We start from the raw sequence: 21,080 nt of genomic DNA, 5'->3' as shown, positions 1-21,080 counted from the left end.
AGAGAGCGAGAGAGGAGAGGACAGAGACGAGAGAGAGAGGAGAGAGAGAAGAATACGTCTGTTATCTAAGGAGAAGAGAAGCCGACAGAGAAGACCAGACAGAGAGAGAGAGAGAGAGAGAGATAGAGACGAGAGCGAGAGAGAGAGAGAAGAGAGAGAGAGAGAAGAGAGAGAAGAGAGAGAGAGAGAAATACGGTTGTTCTAAGGAAGAGAGAGAGACAGAGAACAGACAGAACAGAGAGAGAGAGAGAAGAGAGACAGAGAGAGAGAGAGAGAGATTACATCTGTTACAGGAGGAGAAGAGAGACAGAGACAGACAGACGAAGACGAGAGAGAGAAGAGAGAGAGACAGAGAGAGAGAGAGAGACAGAGACAGACAGACAGAGAGAGAAGAAAACAGAGACAGACAGACAGAGAGAGAGAGAGAGATACGTCTTGTTACTACTAAGGAGAAGAGAGAGACAAAGACAGACCAGAGAGAGAGAGAGAGAGAGAAGACAGAGAGGGAGAGAGATACACGTTACTAAGGAGAGAGAGAGAACAAAGACAACAGAAAGAGAGAGAGAGAGAGAGAGAGAAGAGACAGAGAGAAAGCGAGAGAGAAGATCGTCTGTTACTAAGGGAGAGAGAGAGACAAAGACAGACAGAGAGAGAGAGAGAGAGAGAGAGACAGGAGAGAGAGAGATTACGTTGTTACTAAGGAGAGAAGCAAAGGACAGACAGAGAGAGAGAGAGAGAGAGAGAAGAAGAGAGAGAAGAGAGAGACAGGAGAGAGAGAGAGGAGAGAGATACGTCTGTTTACTACGGAGAGAGAGAGACAGAGACCAAGACAGAGAGAGAGAGAGAGACGAAGAGAGAGAGAGAGAGAGAAGATACGTCGTTACTACGGAGAGAGGAGAGACAGAGAGAGAGAGACGAGAGAGGAGAGCGAGAGAGAGAGAGAGAGAGAGACAGGAGAAGAGAGAGAGAGACAGAGAGAGAAGAGAGAGAGACAGACAGAGAGAGAGAGAGACAAGAGAGAGGAGAAGGGAGGGAGGGATAGACTGAAATGAACCTGGGAACCATTGATTGGCTGAATGAACCTTGGGAACCATTGATTGGCTGAATGAAACATTGGGAATCATTGATTGAATGAATGACCTTGGAACCATCTTGCAATTGGAGTGGCTTGAGATACTTACATCTTCTTTGAGCCTGAGGGCAGCCTCTTAAAGAACCCGGTCGCCTCCAGCACTGAAAACTCATTGTTGTTCAGACGACTAGAGAGAGACAGAGGGAGGGAAGGAGGGAGGGAATGAAGAACACAGAGATGACAGTCTGTCAGTGTCTCAGTCTGTCAATCTGTCAGTGTCTCAATCTCTCAGTCTGTCAGTCTCTCAGTGTCTCAGTCTGTCAGTCTCTCAGTGTCTCAGTCTCTCAGTGTCTCAGTCTCTCAGTGTCTCAGTGTCTCAGTCTCTCAGTGTCTCAGTCTGCCAGTCTCTCAGTCTCTCAGTCTGTCAGTCTCTCAGTCTCTCAGTCTGCCAGTCTCTCAGTGTCTCAGTCTCTCAGTCTGTCAGTCTCTAGGGTGTTTCAGTCTCTCAGTCTGCCAGTCTCTCAGTCTGGCAGTCTCTCAGTCTCTCAGTCTGTCAATCTCTCAGTCTGCCAGTCTCTCAGTGTCTCAGTGTCTCAGTGTCTCAGTCTCTCATTCTCTCAGTCTGTCAATCTCTCAGTCTGTCAGTCTCAGTCTCTCATTCTCTCAGTCTGTCAATCTCTCAGTCTCTCAGTCTCTCAGTCTGTCAGTCTCTCAGTGTGAGTCTGTGTACACTTGCATAGGTGTCTGTGTTCCTGTGTGTGTGGTATCTCCTAACTCACAGTTCCTGAATGTGTGGTATCTCCTAACTCAGATCCTGAATGTGCAGTATATCCTAACTGACAGATCCTTAATGTGTGGTATCTCCTAACTCACAGTTCCTGAATGTGTGGTATCTCCTAACTCAGATCCTGAATGTGCAGTATCTCCTAACTCACAGTTCCTGAATGTGTGGTATCCTCTAACTCAGATCCTGAATGTGCAGTATCTCCTAACTCACAGTTCCTGAATGTATGATATCTCCGAACTCAGATCCTGAATGTATGGTATCTCCTAACTCACAGGAACTGAATGTATGGTATCTCCTAACTCAGATCCTGAATGTGTGGTGTCTCCTAACTCAGTTCCTGAATGTATGGTATCTCCTAACTCAGATCCTGAATGTATGGTATCTCCTAACTCACAGTTCCTGAATGTGTGGTATCTCCTAACTCAGATCCTGAATGTGCAGTATCTCGTAACTCACAGTTCCTGAATGTATGGTATCTCCTAACTCAGATCCTGAATGTATGGTATCTCCTAACTCAGATCCTGAATGTATGGTATCTCCTAACTCACAGGAACTGAATGTATGGTATCTCCTAACTCACAGGAACTGAATGTATGGTATCTCCTAACTCACAGGAACTGAATGTATGGTATCTCCTAACTCACAGGAACTGCATGTATGTTATCTCCTCACTCACAGGAACTGAATGTATGGTATCTCCTAACTCAGGTCCTGAATGTATGGTATCTCCTAACTCAGTTCCTGAATGTATGGTATCTCCTAACTCACAGGAACTGAATGTATGGTATCTCCTAACTCAGATCCTGAATGTATTGTATCTCCTAACTCACAGGAACTGAATGTATGGTATCTCCTAACTCAGATCCTGAATGTATGGTATCTCCTAACTCAGATCCTGAATGTATGGTATCTCCTAACTCAGATCCTGAATGTATGGTATCTCCTAACTCAGATCCTGAATGTGCAGGATCTCCTAACTCACAGTTCCTGAATGTGTGGTATCTCCTAACTCAGTTCCTGAATGTATGGTATCTCCTAACTCAGATACTGAATGTATGGTATCTCCTAACTCACAGGAACTGAATGTATGGTATCTCCTAACTCAGTTCCTGAATGTATAGTATCTCCTAACTCACAGGAACTGAATGTATGGTATCTCCTAACTCACAGGAACTGAATGTATGGTATCTCCTGACTCACAGGAACTGAATGTATGGTATCTCCTAACTCACAGGAACTGAATGTATGGTATCTCCTAACTCACAGGAACTGAATGTATGTTATCTCCTAACTCAGTTCCTGAATGTATGGTATCTCCTAACTCAGATCCTGAATGTGCAGTATCTCCTAACTCACAGTTCCTGAATGTGTGGTATCTCCTAACTCACAGGAACTGAATGTATGGTATTTCCTAACTCAGATCCTGAATGTATGGTATCTCCTAACTCACAGGAACTGAATGTATGGTATCTCCAAACTCAGTTAATGAATGTATGGTATCTCCTAACTCAGAGTTCCTGAATGTGTGGTATCTCCTAACTCAGATCCTGAATGTGCAGTATCTCCTAACTCACAGTTCCTGAATGTGTGGTATCTCCTAACTCACAGGAACTGAATGTATGGTATCTCCAAACTCAGTTACTGAATGTATGGTATCTCCTAACTCAGAGTTCCTGAATGTGTGGTATCTCCTAACTCAGATCCTGAATGTGCAGTATCTCCTAACTCACAGTTCCTGAATGTGTGGTATCTCCTAACTCACAGGAACTGAATGTATGGTATCTCCTAACTCAGATCCTGAATGTATGGTATCTCCTAACTCACAGGAACTGAATGTATGGTATCTCCAAACTCAGTTAATGAATGTATGTTATCTCCTAACTCAGTTCCTGAATGTATGGTATCTCCTAACTCACAGGAACTAAATGTGTGGTATCTCCTAACTCAGTTCCTGAATGTATGGTATCTCCTAACTCGGATCCTGAATGTATGGTATCTCCTAACTCACAGGAACTGAATGTATGGTATCTCCTAACTCACAGGAACTGAATGTATGGTATCTCCTAACTCACAGGAACTGAATGTATGTTATCTCCTAACTCAGATCCTGAATGTATGGTATCTCCTAACTCACAGGAACTGAATGTATGGTATCTCCAAACTAAGTTAATGAAAGTATGGTATCTCCTAACTCGGTTCCTGAATGTATGGTATCTCCTAACTCAGATCCTGAATGTATGGTATCTCCTAACTCACAGGAACTGAATGTATGGTATCTCCTAACTCAGTTCCTGAATGTATGGTATCTCATAACTCACAGGAACTGAATGTATGGTATCTCCTAACTCAGATCCTGAATGTATGGTATCTCCTAACTCACAGGAACTGAATGTATGGTATCTCCAAACTAAGTTAATGAAAGTATGGTATCTCCTAACTCAGTTCCTGAATGTATGGTATCTCCTAACTCACAGGTACTGAATGTGTGGTATCTCTTAACTCACAGGAACTGACTGTATGGTATCTCCTAACTCAGATCCTGAATGTATGGTATCTCCTAACTCAGATTCTGAATGTATGGTATCTCCTAACTCAGATCCTGAATGTATGGTATCTCCTAACTCAGATCCTGAATGTATGGTATCTCCTAACTCAGAGTTCCTGAATGTGTGGTATCTCCTAACTCAGATCCTGAATGTGCAGTATCTCCTAACTCACAGTTCCTGAATGTGTGGTATCTCCTAACTCAGTTCCTGAATGTATGGTATCTCCTAACTCAGATCCTGAATGTATGGTATCTCCTAACTCACAGGAACTGAATGTATGGTATCTCCTAACTCACAGGAACTGAATGTATGGTATCTCCAAACTCAGTTAATGAATGTATGTTATCTCCTAACTCAGTTCCTGAATGTATGGTATCTCCTAACTCAGATCCTGAATGTATGGTATCTCCTAACTCAGTTCCTGAATGTATGGTATCTCCTAACTCACAGGAACTGAATGTATGGTATCTCCTAACTCAGATCCTGAATGTATGGTATCTCCTAACTCACAGGAACTGAATGTATGGTATCTCCTAACTCAGTTCCTGAATGTATGGTATCTCATAACTCACAGGAACTGAATGTATGGTATTTCCTAACTCAGATCCTGAATGTATGGTATCTCCTAACTCACAGGAACTGAATGTATGGTATCTCCAAACTCAGTTAATGAATGTATGGTATCTCCTAACTCAGTTCCTGAATGTATGGTATCTCCTAACTCACAGGTACTGAATGTGTGGTATCTCTAAACTCACAGGAACTGAATGTATGGTATCTCCTAACTCAGATCCTGAATGTATGGTATCTCCTAACTCAGATTCTGAATGTATGGTATCTCCTAACTCAGATCCTGAATGTATGGTATCTCCTAACTCAGATCCTGAATGTATGGTATCTCCTAACTCAGAGTTCCTGAATGTGTGATATCTCCTAACTCAGTTCCTGAATGTATGGTATCTCCTAACTCAGATCCTGAATGTATGGTATCTCCTAACTCAGATCCTGAATGTATGGTATCTCCTAACTCACAGGAACTGAATGTATGGTATCTCCTAACTCACAGGAACTGAATGTATGGTATCTCCTAACTCAGAGTTCCTGAATGTGTGGTATCTCCTAACTCAGATCCTGAATGTGCAGTATCTCCTAACTCACAGTTCCTGAATGTGTGGTATCTCCTAACTCAGATACTGAATGTATGGTATCTCCTAACTCACAGGAACTGAATGTATGGTATCTCTTACTCAGTTCCTGAATGTATAGTATCTCCTAACTCACAGGAACTGAATGTATGGTATCTCCTAACTCACAGGAACTGAATGTATGGTATCTCCTGACTCACAGGAACTGAATGTATGGTATCTCCTAACTCACAGGAACTGAATGTATGGTATCTCCTAACTCACAGGAACTGAATGTATGTTATCTCCTAACTCAGTTCCTGAATGTATGGTATCTCCTAACTCAGATCCTGAATGTGCAGTATCTCCTAACTCACAGTTCCTGAATGTGTGGTATCTCCTAACTCACAGGAACTGAATGTATGGTATTTCCTAACTCAGATCCTGAATGTATGGTATCTCCTAACTCACAGGAACTGAATGTATGGTATCTCCAAACTCAGTTAATGAATGTATGGTATCTCCTAACTCAGAGTTCCTGAATGTGTGGTATCTCCTAACTCACAGTTCCTGAATGTGCAGTATCTCCTAACTCACAGTTCCTGAATGTGTGGTATCTCCTAACTCACAGGAACTGAATGTATGGTATCTCCAAACTCAGTTACTGAATGTATGGTATCTCCTAACTCAGAGTTCCTGAATGTGTGGTATCTCCTAACTCAGATCCTGAATGTGCAGTATCTCCTAACTCACAGTTCCTGAATGTGTGGTATCTCCTAACTCACAGGAACAGAATGTATGGTATCTCCTAACTCAGATCCTGAATGTATGGTATCTCCTAACTCACAGGAACTGAATGTATGGTATCTCCAAACTCAGTTAATGAATGTATGTTATCTCCTAACTCAGTTCCTGAATGTATGGTATCTCCTAACTCACAGGAACTAAATGTGTGGTATCTCCTAACTCAGTTCCTGAATGTATGGTATCTCCTAACTCACAGGAACTGAATGTATGTTATCTCCTAACTCAGATCCTGAATGTATGGTATCTCCTAACTCACAGGAACTGAATGTATGGTATCTCCAAACTAAGTTAATGAAAGTATGGTATCTCCTAACTCGGTTCCTGAATGTATGGTATCTCCTAACTCAGATCCTGAATGTATGGTATCTCCTAACTCACAGGAACTGAATGTATGGTATCTCCTAACTCAGTTCCTGAATGTATGGTATCTCATAACTCACAGGAACTGAATGTATGGTATCTCCTAACTCAGATCCTGAATGTATGGTATCTCCTAACTCACAGGAACTGAATGTATGGTATCTCCTAACTCACAGGTACTGATTGTGTGGTATCTCTTAACTCACAGGAACTGAATGTATGGTATCTCCTAACTCAGATTCTGAATGTATGGTATCTCCTAACTCAGATCCTGAATGTATGGTATCTCCTAACTCAGATCCTGAATGTATGGTATCTCCTAACTCAGAGTTCCTGAATGTGTGGTATCTCCTAACTCAGATCCTGAATGTGCAGTATCTCCTAACTCACAGTTCCTGAATGTGTGGTATCTCCTAACTCAGTTCCTGAATGTATGGTATCTCCTAACTCAGATCCTGAATGTATGGTATCTCCTAACTCACAGGAACTGAATGTATGGTATCTCCTAACTCACAGGAACTGAATGTATGGTATCTCCAAACTCAGTTAATGAATGTATGTTATCTCCTAACTCAGTTCCTGAATGTATGGTATCTCCTAACTCAGATCCTGAATGTATGGTATCTCCTAACTCAGTTCCTGAATGTATGGTATCTCCTAACTCACAGGAACTGAATGTATGGTATCTCCTAACTCAGATCCTGAATGTATGGTATCTCCTAACTCACAGGAACTGAATGTATGGTATCTCCTAACTCAGTTCCTGAATGTATGGTATCTCATAACTCACAGGAACTGAATGTATGGTATTTCCTAACTCAGATCCTGAATGTATGGTATCTCCTAACTCACAGGAACTGAATGTATGGTATCTCCAAACTCAGTTAATGAATGTATGGTATATCCTAACTCACAGGTACTGAATGTGTGGTATCTCTAAACTCACAGGAACTGAATGTATGGTATCTCCTAACTCAGATCCTGAATGTATGGTATCTCCTAACTCAGATTCTGAATGTATGGTATCTCCTAACTCAGATCCTGAATGTATGGTATCTCCTAACTCAGATCCTGAATGTATGGTATCTCCTAACTCAGAGTTCCTGAATGTGTGATATCTCCTAACTCAGATCCTGAATGTGCAGTATCTCCTAACTCACAGTTCCTGAATGTGTGGTATCTCCTAACTCAGTTCCTGAATGTATGGTATCTCCTAACTCAGATCCTGAATGTATGGTATCTCCTAACTCAGATCCTGAATGTATGGTATCTCCTAACTCACAGGAACTGAATGTATGGTATCTCCTAACTCACAGGAACTGAATGTATGGTATCTCCTAACTCAGAGTTCCTGAATGTGTGGTATCTCCTAACTCAGATCCTGAATGTGCAGTATCTCCTAACTCACAGTTCCTGAATGTGTGGTATCTCCTAACTCAGTTCCTGAATGTATGGTATCTCCTAACTCAGATCCTGAATGTATGGTATCTCCTAACTCACAGGAACTGAATGTATGGTATCTCCTAACTCACAGGAACTGAATGTATGGTATCTCCTAACTCACAGGAACTGAATGTATGTTATCTCCTAACTCAGTTCCTGAATGTATGGTATCTCCTAACTCAGATCCTGAATGTATGGTATCTCCTAACTCAGTTCCTGAATGTATGGTATCTCCTAACTCACAGGAACTGAATGTATGGTATCTCCTAACTCATATCCTGAATGTATGGTATCTCCTAACTCACAGGAACTGAATGTATGGTATCTCCTAACTCAGTTCCTGAATGTATGGTATCTCATAACTCACAGGAACTGAATGTATGGTATTTCCTAACTCAGATCCTGAATGTATGGTATCTCCTAACTCACAGGAACTGAATGTATGGTATCTCCAAACTCAGTTAATGAATGTATGGTATCTCCTAACTCAGTTCCTGAATGTATGGTATCTCCTAACTCACAGGTACTGAATGTGTGGTATCTCTAAACTCACAGGAACTGAATGTATGGTATCTCCTAACTCAGATCCTGAATGTATGGTATCTCCTAACTCAGATTCTGAATGTATGGTATCTCCTAACTCAGATCCTGAATGTATGGTATCTCCTAACTCAGAGTTCCTGAATGTGTGGTATCTCCTAACTCAGATCCTGAATGTGCAGTATCTCCTAACTCACAGTTCCTGAATGTGTGGTATCTCCTAACTCAGTTCCTGAATGTATGGTATCTCCTAACTCAGATCCTGAATGTATGGTGTCTCCTAACTCACAGGAACTGAATGTATGGTATCTCCTAACTCACAGGAACTGAATGTATGGTTTCTCCTAACTCAGAGTTCCTGAATGTGTGGTATCTCCTAACTCAGATCCTGAATGTGCAGTATCTCCTAACTCACAGTTCCTGAATGTGTGGTATCTCCTAACTCAGTTCCTGAATGTATGGTATCTCCTAACTCAGATCCTGAATGTATGGTATCTCCTAACTCACAGGAACTGAATGTATGGTATCTCCTAACTCACAGGAACTGAATGTATGTTATCTCCTAACTCAGTTCCTGAATGTATGGTATCTCCTAACTCAGATCCTGAATGTCTGGTATATCCTAACTCAGTTCCTGAATGTATGGTATCTCCTAACTCACAGGAACTGAATGTATGGTATCTCCTAACTCAGTTCCTGAATGTATGGTATCTCCTAACTCACATGAACTGAATGTATGGTATCTCCTAACTCAGTTCCTGAATGTATGGTATCTCCTAACTCAGTTCCTGAATGTATGGTATCTCCTAACTCAGTTCCTGAATGTATGGTATCTCCTAACTCAGTTCCTGAATGTATGGTATCTCCTAACTCAGATCCTGAATGTATGGTATCTCCTAACTCAGTTCCTGAATGTATGGTATCTCCTAACTCACAGGAACTGAATGTATGGTATCTCCTAACTCAGATCCTGAATGTATGGTATCTCCTAACTCACAGGAACTGAATGTATGGTATCTCCTAACTCAGTTCCTGAATGTATGGTATCTCATAACTCACAGGAACTGAATGTATGGTATTTCCTAACTCAGATCCTGAATGTATGGTATCTCCTAACTCACAGGAACTGAATGTATGGTATCTCCAAACTCAGTTAATGAATGTATGGTATATCCTAACTCACAGGTACTGAATGTGTGGTATCTCTAAACTCACAGGAACTGAATGTATGGTATCTCCTAACTCAGATCCTGAATGTATGGTATCTCCTAACTCAGATTCTGAATGTATGGTATCTCCTAACTCAGATCCTGAATGTATGGTATCTCCTAACTCAGATCCTGAATGTATGGTATCTCCTAACTCAGAGTTCCTGAATGTGTGATATCTCCTAACTCAGATCCTGAATGTGCAGTATCTCCTAACTCACAGTTCCTGAATGTGTGGTATCTCCTAACTCAGTTCCTGAATGTATGGTATCTCCTAACTCAGATCCTGAATGTATGGTATCTCCTAACTCAGATCCTGAATGTATGGTATCTCCTAACTCACAGGAACTGAATGTATGGTATCTCCTAACTCACAGGAACTGAATGTATGGTATCTCCTAACTCAGAGTTCCTGAATGTGTGGTATCTCCTAACTCAGATCCTGAATGTGCAGTATCTCCTAACTCACAGTTCCTGAATGTGTGGTATCTCCTAACTCAGTTCCTGAATGTATGGTATCTCCTAACTCAGATCCTGAATGTATGGTATCTCCTAACTCACAGGAACTGAATGTATGGTATCTCCTAACTCACAGGAACTGAATGTATGGTATCTCCTAACTCACAGGAACTGAATGTATGTTATCTCCTAACTCAGTTCCTGAATGTATGGTATCTCCTAACTCAGATCCTGAATGTATGGTATCTCCTAACTCAGTTCCTGAATGTATGGTATCTCCTAACTCACAGGAACTGAATGTATGGTATCTCCTAACTCATATCCTGAATGTATGGTATCTCCTAACTCACAGGAACTGAATGTATGGTATCTCCTAACTCAGTTCCTGAATGTATGGTATCTCATAACTCACAGGAACTGAATGTATGGTATTTCCTAACTCAGATCCTGAATGTATGGTATCTCCTAACTCACAGGAACTGAATGTATGGTATCTCCAAACTCAGTTAATGAATGTATGGTATCTCCTAACTCAGTTCCTGAATGTATGGTATCTCCTAACTCACAGGTACTGAATGTGTGGTATCTCTAAACTCACAGGAACTGAATGTATGGTATCTCCTAACTCAGATCCTGAATGTATGGTATCTCCTAACTCAGATTCTGAATGTATGGTATCTCCTAACTCAGATCCTGAATGTATGGTATCTCCTAACTCAGAGTTCCTGAATGTGTGGTATCTCCTAACTCAGATCCTGAATGTGCAGTATCTCCTAACTCACAGTTCCTGAATGTGTGGTATCTCCTAACTCAGTTCCTGAATGTATGGTATCTCCTAACTCAGATCCTGAATGTATGGTGTCTCCTAACTCACAGGAACTGAATGTATGGTATCTCCTAACTCACAGGAACTGAATGTATGGTTTCTCCTAACTCAGAGTTCCTGAATGTGTGGTATCTCCTAACTCAGATCCTGAATGTGCAGTATCTCCTAACTCACAGTTCCTGAATGTGTGGTATCTCCTAACTCAGTTCCTGAATGTATGGTATCTCCTAACTCAGATCCTGAATGTATGGTATCTCCTAACTCACAGGAACTGAATGTATGGTATCTCCTAACTCACAGGAACTGAATGTATGTTATCTCCTAACTCAGTTCCTGAATGTATGGTATCTCCTAACTCAGATCCTGAATGTCTGGTATATCCTAACTCAGTTCCTGAATGTATGGTATCTCCTAACTCACAGGAACTGAATGTATGGTATCTCCTAACTCAGTTCCTGAATGTATGGTATCTCCTAACTCACATGAACTGAATGTATGGTATCTCCTAACTCAGTTCCTGAATGTATGGTATCTCCTAACTCAGTTCCTGAATGTATGGTATCTCCTAACTCAGTTCCTGAATGTATGGTATCTCCTAACTCAGTTCCTGAATGTATGGTATCTCCTAACTCAGTTCCTGAATGTATGGTATCTCCTAACTCAGTTCCTGAATGTATGGTATCTCCTAACTCACAGGAACTGAATGTATGGTATCTCCTAACTCAGATCCTGAACGTATGGTATCTCCTAACTCACAGGAACTGAATGTATGGTATCTCCTAACTCAGTTCCTGAATGTATGGTATCTCATAACTCACAGGAACTGAATGTATGGTATCTCCTAACTCAGATCCTGAATGTATGGTATCTCCTAACTCACAGGAACTGAATGTATGGTATCTCCTAACTCAGAGTTCCTGAATGTGTGGTATCTCCTAACTCAGATCCTGAATGTATGGTATCTCCTAACTCAGTTCCTGAATGTATGGTATCTCCTAACTCACAGGAACTGAATGTATGGTATCTCCTAACTCATATCCTGAATGTATGGTATCTCCTAACTCACAGGAACTGAATGTATGGTATCTCCTAACTCAGTTCCTGAATGTATGGTATCTCATAACTCACAGGAACTGAATGTATGGTATTTCCTAACTCAGATCCTGAATGTATGGTATCTCCTAACTCACAGGAACTGAATGTATGGTATCTCCAAACTCAGTTAATGAATGTATGGTATCTCCTAACTCAGTTCCTGAATGTATGGTATCTCCTAACTCACAGGTACTGAATGTGTGGTATCTCTAAACTCACAGGAACTGAATGTATGGTATCTCCTAACTCAGATCCTGAATGTATGGTATCTCCTAACTCAGATTCTGAATGTATGGTATCTCCTAACTCAGATCCTGAATGTATGGTATCTCCTAACTCAGATCCTGAATGTATGGTATCTCCTAACTCAGAGTTCCTGAATGTATGGTATCTCCTAACTCAGATTCTGAATGTATGGTATCTCCTAACTCAGATCCTGAATGTATGGTATCTCCTAACTCAGTTCCTGAATGTGTGGTATCTCCTAACTCAGTTTCCTAAATGTATGGTATCTCCTAACTCAGATCCTGAATGTATGGTATCTCCTAACTCAGTTCCTGAATGTATGGTATCTCCTAACTCACAGGAACTGAATGTATGGTATCTCCTAACTCAGATCTTGAATGTATGGTATCTCCTAACTCACATGAACTGAATGTATGGTATCTCCTAACTCAGTTCCTGAATGTATGGTATCTCCTAACTCAGATTCTGAATGTATGGTATCTCCTAACTCAGATCCTGAATGTATGGTATCTCCTAACTCAGAGTTCCTGAATGTGTGGTATCTCCTAACTCAGATCCTGAATGTGCAGTATCTCCTAACTCACAGTTCCTGAATGTGTGGTATCTCCTAACTCAGTTCCTGAATGTATGGTATCTCCTAACTCAGATCCTGAATGTATGGTGTCTCCTAACTCACAGGAACTGAATGTATGGTATCTCCTAACTCACAGGAACTGAATGTATGGTTTCTCCTAACTCAGAGTTCCTGAATGTGTGGTATCTCCTAACTCAGATCCTGAATGTGCAGTATCTCCTAACTCACAGTTCCTGAATGTGTGGTATCTCCTAACTCAGTTCCTGAATGTATGGTATCTCCTAACTCAGATCCTGAATGTATGGTATCTCCTAACTCACAGGAACTGAATGTATGGTATCTCCTAACTCACAGGAACTGAATGTATGTTATCTCCTAACTCAGTTCCTGAATGTATGGTATCTCCTAACTCAGATCCTGAATGTCTGGTATATCCTAACTCAGTTCCTGAATGTATGGTATCTCCTAACTCACAGGAACTGAATGTATGGTATCTCCTAACTCAGTTCCTGAATGTATGGTATCTCCTAACTCACATGAACTGAATGTATGGTATCTCCTAACTCAGTTCCTGAATGTATGGTATCTCCTAACTCAGTTCCTGAATGTATGGTATCTCCTAACTCAGTTCCTGAATGTATGGTATCTCCTAACTCAGTTCCTGAATGTATGGTATCTCCTACTCAGTTCCTGAATGTATGGTATCTCCTAACTCAGTTCCTGAATGTATGGTATCTCCTAACTCACAGGAACTGAATGTATGGTATCTCCTAACTCAGATCCTGAACGTATGGTATCTCCTAACTCACAGGAACTGAATGTATGGTATCTCCTAACTCAGTTCCTGAATGTATGGTATCTCATAACTCACAGGAACTGAATGTATGGTATCTCCTAACTCAGATCCTGAATGTATGGTTTCTCCTAACTCACAGGAACTGAATGTATGGTATCTCCTAACTCACAGGAACTGAATGTATGGTATCTCCTAACTCAGAGTTCCTGAATGTGTGGTATCTCCTAACTCAGATCCTGAATGTATGGTATCTCCTAACTCAGTTCCTGAATGTATGGTATCTCCTAACTCACAGGAACTGAATGTATGGTATCTCCTAACTCATATCCTGAATGTATGGTATCTCCTAACTCACAGGAACTGAATGTATGGTATCTCCTAACTCAGTTCCTGAATGTATGGTATCTCATAACTCACAGGAACTGAATGTATGGTATTTCCTAACTCAGATCCTGAATGTATGGTATCTCCTAACTCACAGGAACTGAATGTATGGTATCTCCAAACTCAGTTAATGAATGTATGGTATCTCCTAACTCAGTTCCTGAATGTATGGTATCTCCTAACTCACAGGTACTGAATGTGTGGTATCTCTAAACTCACAGGAACTGAATGTATGGTATCTCCTAACTCAGATCCTGAATGTATGGTATCTCCTAACTCAGATTCTGAATGTATGGTATCTCCTAACTCAGATCCTGAATGTATGGTATCTCCTAACTCAGATCCTGAATGTATGGTATCTCCTAACTCAGAGTTCCTGAATGTGTGGTATCTCCTAACTCAGATCCTGAATGTGCAGTATCTCCTAACTCACAGTTCCTGAATGTGTGGTATCTCCTAACTCAGTTTCCTAAATGTATGGTATCTCCTAACTCAGATCCTGAATGTATGGTATCTCCTAACTCAGTTCCTGAATGTATGGTATCTCCTAACTCACAGGAACTGAATGTATGGTATCTCCTAACTCAGATCTTGAATGTATGGTATCTCCTAACTCACATGAACTGGAATGTATGGTATCTCCTAACTCAGTTCCTGAATGTATGGTATCTCCTAACTCAGTTCCTGAATGTATGGTATCTCCTAACTCACATGAACTGAATGTATGTATCTCCTAACTCAGTTCCTGAATGTATGGTATCTCCTAACTCAGTTCCTGAATGTATGGTATCTCCTAACTCAGTTCCTGAATGTATGGTATCTCCTAACTCAGTTCCTGAATGTATGGTATCTCCTAACTCAGATCCTGAATGTATGGTATCTCCTAACTCAGTTCCTGAATGTATGGTATCTCCTAACTCACAGGAACTGAATGTATGGTATCTCCTAACTCAGATCCTGAATGTATGGTATCTCCTAACTCACAGGAACTGAATGTATGGTATCTCCTAACTCAGTTCCTGAATGTATGGTATCTCATAACTCACAGGAACTGAATGTATGGTATTTCCCTAACTCAGATCCTGAATGTATGGTATCTCCTAACTCACAGGAACTGAATGTATGGTTATCTCCAAACTCAGTTAATGAATGTATGGTATATCCTAACTCACAGGTACTGAATGTGTGGTATCTCTAAACTCACAGGAACTGAATGTATGGTATCTCCTAACTCAGATCCTGAATGTATGGTATCTCCTAACTCAGATTCTGAATGTATGGTATCTCCTAACTCAGATCCTGAATGTATGGTATCTCCTAACTCAGATCCTGAATGTATGGTATCTCCTAACTCAGAGTTCCTGAATGTGTGATATCTCCTAACTCAGATCCTGAATGTGCAGTATCTCCTAACTCACAGTTCCTGAATGTGTGGTATCTCCCTAAACTCAGTTCCTGAATGTATGGTATCTCCTAACTCAGATCCTGAATGTATGGTATCTCCTAACTCAGATCCTGAATGTATGGTATCTCCTAACTCACAGGAACTGAATGTATGGTATCTCCTAACTCACAGGAACTGAATGTATGGTATCTCCTAACTCAGAGTTCCTGAATGTTGTGGTATCTCCTAACTCAGATCCTGAATGTGCAGTATCTCCTAACTCACAGTTCCTGAATGTGTGGTATCTCTAACTCAGTTCCTGAATGTATGGTATCTCCTAACTCAGATCCTGAATGTATGGTATCTCCTAACTCACAGGAACTGAATGTATGGTATCTCCTAACTCACAGGAACTGAATGTATGGTATCTCCTAACTCACAGGAACTGAATGTATGTTATCTCCTAACTCAGTTCCTGAATGTATGGTATCTCCTAACTCAGATCCTGAATGTATGGTATCTCCTAACTCAGTTCCTGAATGTATGGTATCTCCTAACTCACAGGAACTGAATGTCTGGTATCTCCTAACTCATATCCTGAAGGTATGGTATCTCCTAACTCACAGGAACTGAATGTATGGTATCTCCTAACTCAGTTCCTGAATGTATGGTATCTCATAACTCACAGGAACTGAATGGTATGTATTTTCCTAACTCAGATCCTGAATGTATGGTATCTCCTAACTCACAGGAACTGAATGTATGGTATCTCCAAAATCAGTTAATGATGTATGGTATCTCCTAACTCAGTTCCTGAATGTATGGTATCGCCTAACTCACAGGTACTGAATGTGTGGTATCTCTAAACTCACAGGAACTGAATGTATGGGTATCTCCTAACTCAAGATCCTGAATGTATGGTATCTCCTAACTCAGATTCTGAATGTATGGTATCTCCTAACTCAGATCCTGAATGTATGGTATCTCCTAACTCAGAGTTCCTGAATGTGTGGTATCTCCTAACTCAGATCCTGAATGTGCAGTATCTCCTAACTCACAGTTCCTGAATGTGTGGTATCTCCTAAACTCAGTTCCTGAATGTATGGTATCTCCTAACTCAGATCCTGAATGTATGGTATCTCCTAACTCACAGGAACTGAATGTATGGTATCTCCTAACTCACAGGAACTGAATGTATGGTATCTCCTAACTCACAGTTCCTGAATGTATGGTATCTCCTAACTCAGATCCTGAATGTATGGTATCTCCTAACTCACAGTCCTGAATGTATGGTATCTCCTAACTCAGTTCCTGAATGTATGGTATCTCCTAACTCAGATCCTGAATGTATGGTATCTCCTAACTCACAGGAACTGAATGTATGGTATCTCCTAACTCACAGAACTGAATGTATGGTATCTCCTAACTCAGTTCCTGAATGTATGGTATCTCCTAACTCAGATCCTGAATGTATGGTATCTCCTAACTCAGTTCCTGAATGTATGGTATCTCCTAACTCAGAACTGAATGTATGGTATCTCCTAACTCAGTTCCTGAATGTATGGTATCTCCTAACTCACATGAACTGAATGTATGGTATCTCCTAACTCAGTTCCTGAATGTATGGTATCTCCTAACTCAGTTCCTGAATGTATGGTATCTCCTAACTCAGTTCCTGAATGTATGGTATCTCCTAACTCAGTTCCTGAATGTATGGTATCTCCTAACTCAGTTCCTGAATGTATGGTATCTCCTAACTCAGTTCCTGAATGTATGGTATCTCCTAACTCACAGGAACTGAATGTATGGTATCTCCTAACTCAGATCCTGAATGTATGGTATCTCCTAACTCACAGGAACTGAATGTATGGTATCTCCTAACTCAGTTCCTGAATGTATGGTATCTCCTAACTCACAACTGAATGTATGGTATCTCCTAACTCAGATCCTGAATGTATGGTATCTCCTAACTCACAGGAACTGAATGTATGGTATCTCCTAACTCACAGGAACTGAATGTATGTTATCTCCTAACTCAGTTCCTGAATGTATGGTATCTCCTAACTCAGATCCTGAATGTATGGTATCTCCTAACTCAGTTCCTGAATGTATGGTATCTCCTAACTCACAGGAACTGAATGTATGGTATCTCCTAACTCAGATCCTGAATGTATGGTATCTCCTAACTCACAGAACTGAATGTATGGTATCTCCTAACTCAGTTCCTGAATGTATGGTATCTCCTAACTCACAGGAACTGAATGTATGGTATCTCCTAACTCAGATCCTGAATGTATGGTATCTCCTAACTCACAGGAACTGAATGTATGGTATCTCCTAACTCAGTTCCTGAATGTATGGTATCTCCTAACTCAGTTCCTGAATGTATGGTATCTCCTAACTCACAGTCCTGAATGTATGGTATCTCCTAACTCACAGGAACTGAATGTATGGTATCTCCTAACTCAGATCCTGAATGTATGGTATCTCCTAACTCAGATTCTGAATGTATGGTATCTCCTAACTCAGATCCTGAATGTATGGTATCTCCTAACTCAGTCCTGAATGTATGGTATCTCCTAACTCAGATTCCTGAATGTATGGTATCTCCTAACTCAGATCCTGAATGTATGGTATCTCCTAACTCACAGTTCCTGAATGTATGGTATCTCCTAACTCAGTTCCTGAATGTATGGTATCTCCTAACTCAGATCCTGAATGTATGGTATCTCCTAACTCAGTTCCTGAATGTATGGTATCTCCTAACTCACAGGAACTGAATGTATGGTATCTCCTAACTCAGATCCTGAATGTATGGTATCTCCTAACTCACAGAACTGAATGTATGGTATCTCCTAACTCAGTTCCTGAATGTATGGTATCTCCTAACTCAGATTCTGAATGTATGGTATCTCCTAACTCAGATCCTGAATGTATGGTATCTCCTAACTCAGAGTCCTGAATGTATGGTATCTCCTAACTCAGATCCTGAATGTATGGTATCTCCTAACTCACATTCCTGAATGTATGGTATCTCCTAACTCAGTTCCTGAATGTATGGTATCTCCTAACTCAGATCCTGAATGTATGGTATCTCCTAACTCACAGGAACTGAATGTATGGTATCTCCTAACTCAGAACTGAATGTATGGTATCTCCTAACTCAGAACCTGAATGTATGGTATCTCCTAACTCAGATCCTGAATGTATGGTATCTCCTAACTCAGTTCCTGAATGTATGGTATCTCCTAACTCAGTTCCTGAATGTATGGTATCTCCTAACTCAGATCCTGAATGTATGGTATCTCCTAACTCACAGGAACTGAATGTATGGTATCTCCTAACTCAGGAACTGAATGTATGGTATCTCCTAACTCAGATCCTGAATGTATGGTATCTCCTAACTCAGATCCTGAATGTATGGTATCTCCTAACTCAGTTCCTGAATGTATGGTATCTCCTAACTCACAGGAACTGAATGTATGGTATCTCCTAACTCAGTTCCTGAATGTATGGTATCTCCTAACTCAGTTCCTGAATGTATGGTATCTCCTAACTCAGATCCTGAATGTATGGTATCTCCTAACTCAGTTCCTGAATGTATGGTATCTCCTAACTCACAGGAACTGAATGTATGGTATCTCCTAACTCAGATCCTGAATGTATGGTATCTCCTAACTCAGAACTGAATGTATGGTATCTCCTAACTCAGTTCCTGAATGTATGGTATCTCCTAACTCAGTTCCTGAATGTATGGTATCTCCTAACTCAGATCCTGAATGTATGGTATCTCCTAACTCACAGGAACTGAATGTATGGTATCTCCTAACTCAGATCCTGAATGTATGGTATCTCCTAACTCACAGGAACTGAATGTATGGTATCTCCTAACTCAGTTCCTGAATGTATGGTATCTCCTAACTCAGTTCCTGAATGTATGGTATCTCCTAACTCAGGTCCTGAATGTATGGTATCTCCTAACTCACAGGAACTGAATGTATGGTATCTCCTAACTCAGGATCCTGAATGTATGGTATCTCCTAACTCACAGGAACTGAATGTATGGTATCTCCTAACTCAGTTCCTGAATGTATGGTATCTCCTAACTCAGATCCTGAATGTATGGTATCTCCTAACTCAGTTCCTGAATGTATGGTATCTCCTAACTCACAGGAACTGAATGTATGGTATCTCCTAACTCAGATCCTGAATGTATGGTATCTCCTAACTCACAGGAACTGAATGTATGGTATCTCCTAACTCACAGGAACTGAATGTATGGTATCTCCTAACTCACAGGAACTGAATGTATGGTATCTCCTAACTCACAGAACTGAATGTATGGTATCTCCTAACTCAGTTCCTGAATGTATGGTATCTCCTAACTCAGATCCTGAATGTATGGTATCTCCTAACTCAGTTCCTGAATGTATGGTATCTCCTAACTCACAGAACTGAATGTATGGTATCTCCTAACTCAGATCCTGAATGTATGGTATCTCCTAACTCACAGGAACTGAATGTATGGTATCTCCTAACTCAGTTCCTGAATGTATGGTATCTCCTAACTCACAGGAACTGAATGTATGGTATCTCCTAACTCAGTTCCTGAATGTATGGTATCTCCTAACTCAGTTCCTGAATGTATGGTATCTCCTAACTCACAGTCCTGAATGTATGGTATCTCCTAACTCAGATCCTGAATGTATGGTATCTCCTAACTCAGATTCTGAATGTATGGTATCTCCTAACTCAGATCCTGAATGTATGGTATCTCCTAACTCAGATCCTGAATGTATGGTATCTCCTAACTCAGAGTCCTGAATGTATGGTATCTCCTAACTCAGATCCTGAATGTATGGTATCTCCTAACTCACAGTTCCTGAATGTATGGTATCTCCTAACTCAGTTCCTGAATGTATGGTATCTCCTAACTCAGATCCTGAATGTATGGTATCTCCTAACTCACAGGAACTGAATGTATGGTATCTCCTAACTCACAGGAACTGAATGTATGGTATATCCTAACTCACAGGAACTGAATGTATGTTATCTCCTAACTCAGTTCCTGAATGTATGGTATCTCCTAACTCAGATCCTGAATGTATGGTATATCCTAACTCAGTTCCTGAATGTATGGTATCTCCTAACTCAGTTCCTGAATGTATGGTATCTCCTAACTCACAGGAACTGAATGTATGGTATCTCCTAACTCAGATCCTGAATGTATGGTATCTCCTAACTCACAGGAACTGAATGTATGGTATCTCCTAACTCAGTTCCTGAATGTATGGTATCTCCTAACTCACAGGAACTGAATGTATGGTATCTCCTAACTCAGATCCTGAATGTATGGTATCTCCTAACTCACAGGAACTGAATGTATGGTATCTCCAAACTCAGTTAATGAATGTATGGTATCTCCTAAC

General features: G+C 40.8%; 1 protein-coding gene across 1 annotated transcript in view; it reads right to left on the bottom strand.

Annotated features, from left to right (window-relative positions):
* slit2 (slit homolog 2 (Drosophila)) overlaps positions 1–21,080 on the bottom strand; it is a gene marked incomplete in the record, with an annotated part of 126,482 nt that overhangs the window by 45,978 nt on the left and 59,424 nt on the right. Inside the window, 1 exon segment of the mRNA XM_031815044.1 lies at positions 1,200–1,259. Within this exon segment, the coding sequence (XP_031670904.1) occupies positions 1,200–1,259 (60 nt within the window).

This window comes from Oncorhynchus kisutch, unplaced genomic scaffold (genome assembly GCF_002021735.2).
Source record: "Oncorhynchus kisutch isolate 150728-3 unplaced genomic scaffold, Okis_V2 Okis07a-Okis12b_hom, whole genome shotgun sequence".
NCBI lineage: Eukaryota > Metazoa > Chordata > Actinopteri > Salmoniformes > Salmonidae > Oncorhynchus > Oncorhynchus kisutch.
This window is presented reverse-complemented; position numbering and strand designations above follow the sequence as displayed.